The sequence below is a fragment of the Empidonax traillii genome, unplaced genomic scaffold (assembly GCF_003031625.1).
Source record: "Empidonax traillii isolate 1590-97213 ecotype Southwest subspecies unplaced genomic scaffold, ASM303162v1 scaffold257:size1394852, whole genome shotgun sequence".
Lineage (NCBI taxonomy): Eukaryota > Metazoa > Chordata > Aves > Passeriformes > Tyrannidae > Empidonax > Empidonax traillii.
In genome coordinates, this window is record NW_020955450.1 from 920085 (window position 1) to 930322 (window position 10238).

General features: G+C 39.6%; 1 protein-coding gene across 2 annotated transcripts in view; it reads left to right on the top strand.

Annotated features, from left to right (window-relative positions):
• The window catches only part of CPQ (carboxypeptidase Q), a 149870-nt gene that overhangs the window by 17375 nt on the left and 122257 nt on the right, over nt 1-10238 (top strand). For both annotated transcript variants that reach the window (XM_027889272.1, XM_027889273.1), the window contains exon 2: nt 869-1326. In XM_027889272.1, coding sequence (XP_027745073.1) covers nt 900-1326 — 427 coding nt within the window. In that variant the 5' untranslated portion in view covers nt 869-899. The remainder of the gene's footprint in view (nt 1-868; nt 1327-10238) is intronic.

Sequence of the window (10238 nt, forward strand, 5' to 3'; positions counted from 1 at the left end):
GAAAAGTGATGCACAATGCAGTTGCTCACCACCTGTTGAACAATGCCCAGCCCCTCCCTGGCAGTGATCAGTTCCTTCCAGTCAACTCCTCCAGTTTGTGTACTGAACACAGTATGGAATACCCCGTTGGCCACTTTGGGTCAGCTGTCCTGGCTGTGCTCCCTCCCAACTTCTTGTGCAGATCCTCACTGGCAGAGCATGAGACACTGGAAAGTCCTTGACTTAGGGTAAGCACTACTTATCAACATCCAAAACATTAGTGTGTTATCAATATTGTTCTCATATTAAATCCAAAACACAGCACTGCCCCAGCTACTAAGAAGAAAACAAACTCTATTGCAGCTGAAACCAGGACACTGGTTTCACATTGGATCTAAATCACTCTTACATCTTTAGTGTAGTAGAAAGTGCGTTCCTGATGATGAGGGTGAAGATTAAGAAGCACTCTTATTCATGAATGGTTTAGGAAGAGCTTTTGTCTGGATGTTCTGTATAAAGAAAGACATTTGATTTGGCACTTCTGGCAACTTCTGCTCCAAACAGAAAGGAGATACAAAGCTCCTCCTGCATGGGAGCAGCCTTGGGTTTTGATTCAGTGAAGAATGTGATAATATAAAGAGATGCAGCATTCCAAGGATATTTTTAAAGACCACAACAAAGATTGTGTCCAGTGGTCTAAGTATCTTTTTCATTTGTTTTCAATAATTCTGTCTTCAAGTTGAGTTTACTTTCCTGCTAGTTCTGATCAAAGCATTTTCATGATAAACTGATTTATTTTCATTTCTGTCTGCCAATCCAAATAAGAAAAAGTATTGCTGATAGCTGTATGATTTTTTAAATATTTTTTTTCTTTTTCCCTCTCCAACAGGCCATCTGTGAAAAAGAAAAAAGAGAAAAAAATGAAGTACTTATTCTTAGTATTTCTCATGAATTTATTATCACAGTATACCGGGAAACCTTTAAGAAGAGGTGACAGTTACCTGAAATCATTTGAAGACATTAAAAATGAGATAGCTGGCTATACTGATATCGCTAAGGCTATTATTGATCTTGCTGTTCATGGAAAGGCTCAGAACAGATCCTATGAAAGATTAGCAGTTTTTACCGATACCATAGGACCTAGACTCAGTGGTTCAAAAAACCTAGATGCAGCCATCAAATACATGTTCAGTGCCCTGCAGGACGATGGGCTGGAAAATGTGCATCTGGAGCCTGTGAAAGTACCGCACTGGGAAAGAGGAGAAGAGTTTGCAATGATGCTGGAACCAAGGAATCACAGCATTGCCATTTTGGGACTTGGGAACAGTGTTGCAACTCCTCCAGAAGGTAATTCTTCCTTTTGGAATTACACATCACTTGCTTATTAACGCCAAACACCCCTAACTTCTCTCGGTGGTCAAATTGTGGTTTTTTCCCTGCCGTAATAGTTCTGCGAAACAAGATGCTATTTTTCTGGGGAACTTTTTTGTATGGCATAGTTGTGAATGATGCAGTTTGTATTTATGAACTGGCTTGTAAAATTAGAATTGATTCCTGAACTCACTCTCCATTAAGTCTATATGCTTTTGTTTAACACTGTGGAACCGTGTGGTCCTCCACTGTGGCTGGTAGGAGAGGAGTTCTCCATGGGGAGTTCAGTAGACATATGATTCCTGCTTTTCTTGCCATGCCCTATCTTGCCAAGCTCAGCCCTTCACTCATTTAAAAAACAAAACAGCAGGAAAAGGAGGAGTATCTTGTGCTGAGCTTGGGAAGTTCCTGCTCCTTGCTGTGCATGGCAATTGGTATTTCTGTGCCCTTTCTTTCCATTCCCCCTTTCGTGCTCACCTTGGAAAAGTCTTTGTCGCTTGCCTGTTAATGGACTGTGCTGCCTTTTAGTTGATAATGTGTGTTATGTTACTTCAGGAAGAAGAATGACCATTACCTGGGCTCAACAAAATTCTGGTCTTTTGAGCCCCCAAATATTAGCTTGCCTGCAAACAAAATGATTTATAAGGCTCTCTTTTTGTACATATTGATGTGGGGCTTTCTCAGGATTTTTATTAAAGGCCAGATGATAACCTTCTTCTATGACTTCTTTCCATAAAACCCACTAAACTTATTCCTAGACCACTTCAAACGCATTTATATTCCTTTATGAGAAAATAAATTTAGTTTAGGAAATAAAAGATAACATGATACTCATATTTTTTTTACAAATTGAAAATTTTTGTGATAGTGAGCTTTCTGTTTGAAATGAAACAATATATAAAAGCCGTTTTGTTTAGAAAAAATATATAGCTCTTCAAAATGCAACAAATTAAAACTGCGTGATTTAAGACATGTTTGGAATAAATCATACTTGGTTTGCAAAACTGCTACTGTAAATTTTGTGTGAGGTATTGAGGTAAAGACACGCAATGCAAAACAACTAAATCCATTAATGATATCTGTTTCTCCCATGATATGTGTAAGGTTTAGTGCTTTGATAGGAGAATATTTACAGCAAAGTTTAAGCCTACAACTTATTTTGTACTTTTCCAATCCTATTACAAGCTTCCTAAAAAGGAAGCTAAAATTAAAAAGACGTTTTTGGTGTTGTGCAAGTGTTATACAACCTTCAAAGATAGCCTGCAATTTAATATTGGCAAACATTTTCACATCCCAAGAAATCTGTTTTTTCTTCTCTTTCTTAGCCATGTAGTTATTTGCACTTGCCTGGTTTTACTCCTAAGTTTGCCTTTTTTCTTTTAGAGAGATACTGAATTTACATGTTAAAAATTCTCACAGAGGCTGATCATGTCCTTCTTTTTCATCTGCAAAGTTCTTATACTGGTGATGAAATGGTCAGGCTAGTACTTGTGGCTGGTAATGCCTTGAAAGATAAGATTTTGTTATCCAGTGCTGCTTTATACTGAGTAATGTTTAAAAAGCCCACATTTATTCTTTCTGAGATTTTTACTTTCCTCTGAGATCTGACATGTTTCTGAGGAGATGTACATGTTAGTTCTAGAAGGCTTCATGGAAATGAGATCTCTGATGAAAGAGAGGGCACTTTCTCACACTTGGAATAATTTTGATTGAATTACTTACCTTCTGATTTCTGACTATCCTATTTGTGGCTGTTCTGATTTGTGCTGGTCTCATCTTGTTCTGTGCAAGCTGGGACAGGTTTTCGTGTTTGAGAAGGTTATGTGGGGTAGCTGGTGCCTGGTGAGCTCTTGGCTCTCATTCTTCCGATCTCTGGACTGTCCACCCGGCTGACGGAAATATCTGGTGAGAATTGCTCATCACCAGCCTCTCTGGGCAACAGCACTGGTAGGTGTGCTGTTCAGAAAAGTACCTGTCCTGAAACTCTCACTCATCTCAAGCATGGAATAAAAAATGAGTAATTAGACTATTAAAACCACTGCCTTATCACTTCTGAGATATTTGTTCCCAGAAATGCTTCCTCTGCTCTAACCAGTGATTATCTCTGTGCCCGATTCCCTGAGAAAAAGGGATAGAAGGATGCCCTAAATACCATCAGAAATATTTGAACCATTTCCCTAAATGAGGGTTAATCAGCAGTTCTGATATATCTTGTTTTATCCAAGAAGCTGCAGGAATGTGAGTCTTCCTGTAATCAAAATAATGCAACTCAACTGCTGTTGTTGCATGGGATCAAACTGGGGAGTTCTGCTGCTGTGCTGAGCTTAGGAAGAGGGATGTGTTAAAGGCCAAGGACTATTCTTCAGATGTTGGCTCTGTGATGGTTCCTTCACAGCTGCCTCCAAAGTGGACTGTGCAGATGATCCCTGAAGTTGTTTAGTATTAGCCTGATACTTATTGTATGTTTTAAATCAGTGTTCCTATCAGGATATGTTTCAGACCCTTCATTTTTCAAACCACTTACTCTGTATAGTCCAAACAGATCCCTTCCTTGACATTATCGATGCCTTCTTAGAGCCAGAGGACAGCACTGGCTGGACTTTTTGTCTTTTAAGGTCAAGAGGTGGGGTTAAGATTACCCCCATCCCAGCAGGAGATACAGGAGACCATTTCTGGTTTTCTCATTTTCTCAGTTATGTCCTATATTCTTCCCTTCCCATGATTTTTGCCCAGGTTTGTGACCTGATAAGCTGAGAAAACTGTATTGGCAGAAATTTAAAACTTGGTGCTGGACTTGGTGGTCCTTGGTGCCCTCAGCTCCTCCTGGAGCTCAGTACACCAAGCTAGTGCTCTGAAGGGCACTTCATTATCATGGCAATAGCCTAATAGCAATTTAGAAACCTGGCTTTTGATGCTGGAAATTCAGGGTTTATTTTCCATTCTGTCCCTGGAAATTCAAACCAGTGTTTCCTAAGAGTGACCCAATGGCCAGAGCACACACTGGAGTTGCTTACTTTCCATTTCTGCATACACCATGACAGTGTGGAAAATAATCTGCAGTTCTTCGGGGAAGGAATAGGAAGCCCTAAATAGTACCAAGAGTATGAAGTCCAAGCCAGAACTGACTCCAGGATACCAGGAGTGTCTCTTCCTGCAGGTCTTCTATCTCACGCATTCCTGTGGGTTGAAAGCCTGTTGGGATATGGGCAGAGCTTTTCTCATTTATTTGATTTTATGAGGTTTGCCCACTTTGGCTCAGATATGGATGATATGCAGAAGGCTTTTCAGTACCTTGTGATCTTGTGGATAAAATTCTGATTTCTTCTTCATGACTGGGCAACATGCCAGCATGTCAAATTTCCAGATTCCATCTGATTTATAGCCAAAAAAGGACAGTACAGAAAAGGTTAGATTTTCTATAGAAGAGGAAAAACTCCCAACATTCTCCCTCTCAGTGTATTCCAGGATATGAAGGTGTTGGGTCGAAAAGAAAGTTTTAACTTACTTTGATCTCCTTACAATGAGGGAGTAACTTTACTGCCTATCTTAGTGAGAGGGAGAGAAGAAACATGAAACACAGAGTGACCTGGATTTCCAGAAGTCAGCAGAGACTGAAAATGGTCACCACCTCGAAGAAATGGATTCCTAGGTAACAAACAGGATTGTATGTTAGAAAGTGCTGGGTGCTGGCAAACTGGAGATTTACCATATATAGCAATGTCCTTGTCTCATTTTCAGTGTTCCGACATTGGCAAAACATAAAGATGTAAAGACTGTGTTGGTTTCTGGTACTACTGATTATATCCCCCAAATTCTGAGGAAAATAGATATAATTGTTGCTTTGAGAATCCCATAATTGAAGGAAAGTAGTAGTTTAGCAGATGTTTGACCATAAAGTATCAAAGATTTCATATTTTTTGCATATGTTTTAAAATGCACTTTTTTTTATCCTGATGGGTGACCCTGCCTTTTAATTTTAAAGAAATACTGACGAGCAGAACCAACTCCAGAACACTGGCTGCCTGAAATGTCTCCTTTAAAAAGGAACAGTCTCTCTTTTTTTTGTACTATTTGTTTGTTTGTTTGCAGCAAAACTAAAATAATATAAATATGAAGATGATGTATTGGCAGTCTTTTTCCTAGTTTTTATGTTCAAGTCGTGTGTTTTTTTTTTTTTAAATTCTCAACATTTGGTCCAATTGTGCTCTTATGGAAGGTGATAGGAGTTTTGCACTTAGATAATATGAAAACAGTTCCACCCTGTTATATATAAAATTGGGATAATACATGTCTTGAAGCTGTTGGAAGTGTGTGCTGTTGCTGTAGGCTCACTGTTATATTAAGCCAGGGCTGCTGCTGAAAGAAGCAGTCTGCTCTCAGTCTGGGCCAATCCATTTTCCCCCCTCTGTGTTGACCCTCTTTTGTTTTTTTTTTTTTTTTTTTTCTCTTCTCAGTGTTGAAGTGGGTTAGGAAATTCAGCTAGATAAACAAAAGGCCAACCAAAAAAAAAAAGTTAATTTTAATATGTAGGATTTACCCTTGAGTTGCCAACACCTTGGATGATCACTGACTTACTGGAAGAAAAGGCTATTGTTCTGGAGGGACTTGGGTACCCCTTTGTCACATGAAAGGTGGAAGTTCAGATTTTTGCTTGTCAGTCCCCCAGGAAAGTTGAGACCCTGGTGTCCGATAGTCTGTCAGTGTCTTGTTAGGAGACCCTTCACCAACAGCTTAACAAGATCGGCAAGTACCTTGACTTCACTTGTTAGGGGGAACTCAACAGAGCCAGGACCCCTCAGCAGGTCCTGCCAAGGTGTTATCCACTTCTGGCACCTGCAGGGACTCACGGTAACAGTTTACGGAATAACACTTTTTATTAATACAAATTGTGACAGATTAATAAGGTTCGCGGGTTGTCAGTGATAATGTCTACTGCAAAAATATGTTTAAAGCAATCTGCAGATATATGTATTAAGCAAGCACAAGCTCTAATACAATACAGGGCAATTAATATGCTATGGGATAAGCACAAGCAAAAGCTCTAATCCTAAAAGCAGCGTTTAACACATGTAGAGCATATTTCTCACCCAAGGCGTCCCTCTGGGGGTGGAGAAGATGGACTCAGCCTGTCAACTGATCCCAGCAGTTTTGGTGGAGGTCTTTTCCCTCTTTCTCCTTATCCCCAACTTACTTTTATACTATTTTCTTTATGTTTGGGTGGAGTTTGAGTGGCTCTAGTCATAAATACTTTTTTTTTCTGATTGTTGTACCTATTTGGGTGGTGGTTGTGGCTTGGCTCCTGAGAAGGGGATTTGACATGGTTGTTGGCTTCAGCAGCAGAATATCTTGATTCTCCATTATCAGACAGGTACTGAACAGTCTTAGTACTGCAATGTTCTCCCATTCTGCTGGGATTAGAATGGAGGAGGGCCACGTCATTTCCTTCCACATTCTGTTCTGTTTCTCTGAGCAATGTTTATCGTTGTACTGGGGAGCATGTTGACCTCAGTCCGTCCAGGAAGTTGTAGTTGCTTTTTACCTTAAAATTGTGAATCCCCTTTAGGTTTAACTCTATCCATCATCCCACAGCCTTTGATGAGGGATTCAGTGCTGAGAACAGGGGTTGGAGAGAGTTATAGGCCTGAAACCACAGTGCATGGCAAAACCCTCCTTCTGCCTTCACTGGATCCGTCCTTTTTTGTGTGTGAGGAACTATTGACTCACATCTTGAGACCATGAGCCTCAGTACTGGGTGCCTGGATTGTTTACTATTACTTACAGCAATGCTGCTTGTGCTATGGTAATTATGCTACTGTTTTTCTTGGAATGTAAAAGATGACATCCATGAATGACCTCACACACCGTGGTTTTTAGTGGCCCAGCATTTGGGCCAAAAGTTAGTGCAGTGGCATTTCAAAGATTTGGGTAGTAGGAGTAACTGTGTGGCTTTGAGGTGGACATGCTGTCGGGGAAAAAGATGAATTCCAGTCGCTACTTTAACAAAGTGAAATGTGGATTGCCAGTGGCACAAGGTTGAATTTTCAGGTATTTTCTCTTTTCAGTGTCACTGAGTTGAGGGTGGTTACCTAAAGGATGGTAAGCCTAGGCTGAAGCTAATGAAGGCCGGATTTGAATATGATTTTCCACATGTGTGGGCTATGCATGCACTCTTGGATGGCACTGTTACCTTCATCCCAAAGGGTAGCCAGTGGTGACTGGCATCTTGACTCACTAAGGAGGGAACGGTTGTCCTCAGTACTTCCTGCCTTGAATGCCTGTGCTCTCAGTAACTTAGTTTTCTGAATCTTGTTCTTGAATCCCTGATTCTCCCTGGATGTTGCATAGCAAGCATGTGCCCTGTGCAGTGCTGCTCCTGAGAGAACCTAACCTATTGCCCTGCTCTTTTGGCATCCAAGGCTTTGTGGTGGGTGGTGGGTCCAACCCCTTTTCTGCTAGGATTTGCTGCTGCTCAGTAAGCTACAAGTTACTGAAACCAAACTGTTCTAAGGAGATCCAGTACTTGCTGGAAATTGTAAGTCATATTTGTCAAAAATGTAATTATTTATAATGCTTATTTTTCTCTGTGTTCTTCTTAAGGAACGATGCGACACATTTTGTCTCTGTGCTATTGCATCAGAGCTGAATAACCTCATATCCTTTTGGTTAACTCTCCTGTGTAATTTTAGTTTTATGAAGTAATTATTTTTGCTCTTCCACAGAGTAGGTGAGGTCACATTTTCCAGAAGTATATTCAGATTTTACAGAATCTTTTTTCTTGATAAAAGCCCTCTTCTTCATTTCACAGTTCCCCTAAAATATTTAATATTTTCTTCATATTATAATTCTTATATCAATAAATATTGATATGTGTTGACAGAGCAAATGTGTTTCTAGGTGTTAGAATATTTCACATTTTCATGCTGTAATTTTTGAGGGAGAAAAAAAGAAGTGATGATGTTAATCTTTCATTTGCTTCAGCCTGACATGAAACCTTAATTGGATGAGTTCATTACAGATGGAATTTGGATTTGTTTTTCTGAAAATCTAGTTGAATTACATGCAGCATTGGGGGAACGCTGAACTAATTCCTGGAGAGAGCTGGAAAGCAACGTGTTTTTAAAAAAAGTATGATAGAAGTTGGGGGGAAAAGTGTTTTCTGAGCTGATTTTAGAGGATGCTGAACTTAAAAAAGGATACAATGCCAGGTCCTACTCTCACTTACCTTTGAATATATTTGCCTTTCCTGTCTGCTCCCCAAGACCTTCTTTCCTTTGCCCTGTCCCAACAACTGTCTTCTTCTTTCCAGACATATGTCTCTAACTTTATATGTGCAGCTCTATCCTGTGACCCATGCAAAAAACAAATCTAGGTTCTCTGTAACTCTGTGAAAGGAGCTACCTTGCAGATGGGCACAGGACAGTGCTTGTGGGCCATATCTGGCTGAAGCAAAGGCATGATGCTTTTATCTTGGGGAGATGATCAGCATCTGAAAGATAATGGGATTAGCCAGGTTTAGGTCAGAAAAACTTGAGGCTACTGCCTGTATGTTCTTGGGGTTGGCATGGAATACATTATACCTTGATGCAGTAGGTACCAGGCTAAAGTAGCTGAGAGCTGACAGAGCTAACAGGCTAAAGTGGGGAGAGCTGAGGTGGAAACAGAAATCTGGGAAGTGGCAGCCATCCAGGAGATAGGTGAGATAGAAGGGTGGTGTGATGTTGCTGGTCTGTGAGGCAGGGGTGCCATCTTCATGCACTGTGCTTGTGGTGTGTTTTTATTCCTTCTCTTTCCTACTCTACCATGACAAGGTGTCTTGATTTCCTGTTCTGATATTCCGACTCCTGGTTCTGATGAATGAGGAGGTAGCACTCTGTCTCCCTTTTGCTCTCATGACTGCAGAGGCCAGGACGTTTCAGATACATCTTCTCCAGTTTCAAAATTTCCACCAGTATCAGAACAGTTAGATGTGTTGACTTTTTGTGTTGATATTTCAAGGCAGTGTCTTATGCTTAGGATGAAAAATTTTAAATATATAATAAACAAGGAAGTTTTGTACAAACTTAGTTGATATAATTTCCAGCCTTGTTTTGTCTGGGCTTAAAATTACTGTATTTTATTTGTTTTAAGCAAAAATTGCTTTGCTCATCACCTTGTTTATTTGGCAGTGGCGGCTTCAGTGCATGTGGATCAGTAGCATCATTGTTCTATAGTGTGATTTGTAAGAGAAATCATAATTATTACATTAACAGTGTGAAGTAAATGAAGTTTGAGAGGTACATAGATGTGAGTTGTTTGCTTGCTGCTATTGAAAAGAATTTTTTGTCAAATTAATGATGGGTGCATTTGGTTTTGTAACTAGATATCCAAGGGACTTATGCTATTAACTGGATGACAAAAATGAGACTGGAGGAAAAAAGAGAGTAAGGCTATGATTAAGTAATGAGGAAATTGGTATCCAGTAAGATTTAGCAGTATGCAAATGATATTTCTTTCTGGTTTTACTAAATTCTTTTAATACAGAAATAGATTGTAACTAACTTGATTAAATTTCTGTGTGTTTATAAATTGAATGTTTCTAGGATAGTAATAAATAAAAACCAATAGAGACTGGGTTTGCTAATCTCAGGAATTCCTTATACTCGATATGATACAGTCTGACCCTGTCTTGCCCTGATGTGGCCAGGGACATCAGTATTCTGTGTGAAGTGTCCTTGAAGTTTTAGTAGAGGTTCATCAGTTTTTAAAATCTGATAATAGGGTGGATTTTCCTTTTTTTCTTACTCTTCGCTGAAACTTATTACTAACACAGACTGATGCATAGCTCTAGATACTAAAATGACATAAATATTCTGTGCATTTAATCTTGGGAAGAATAAGTTACCTTGTGA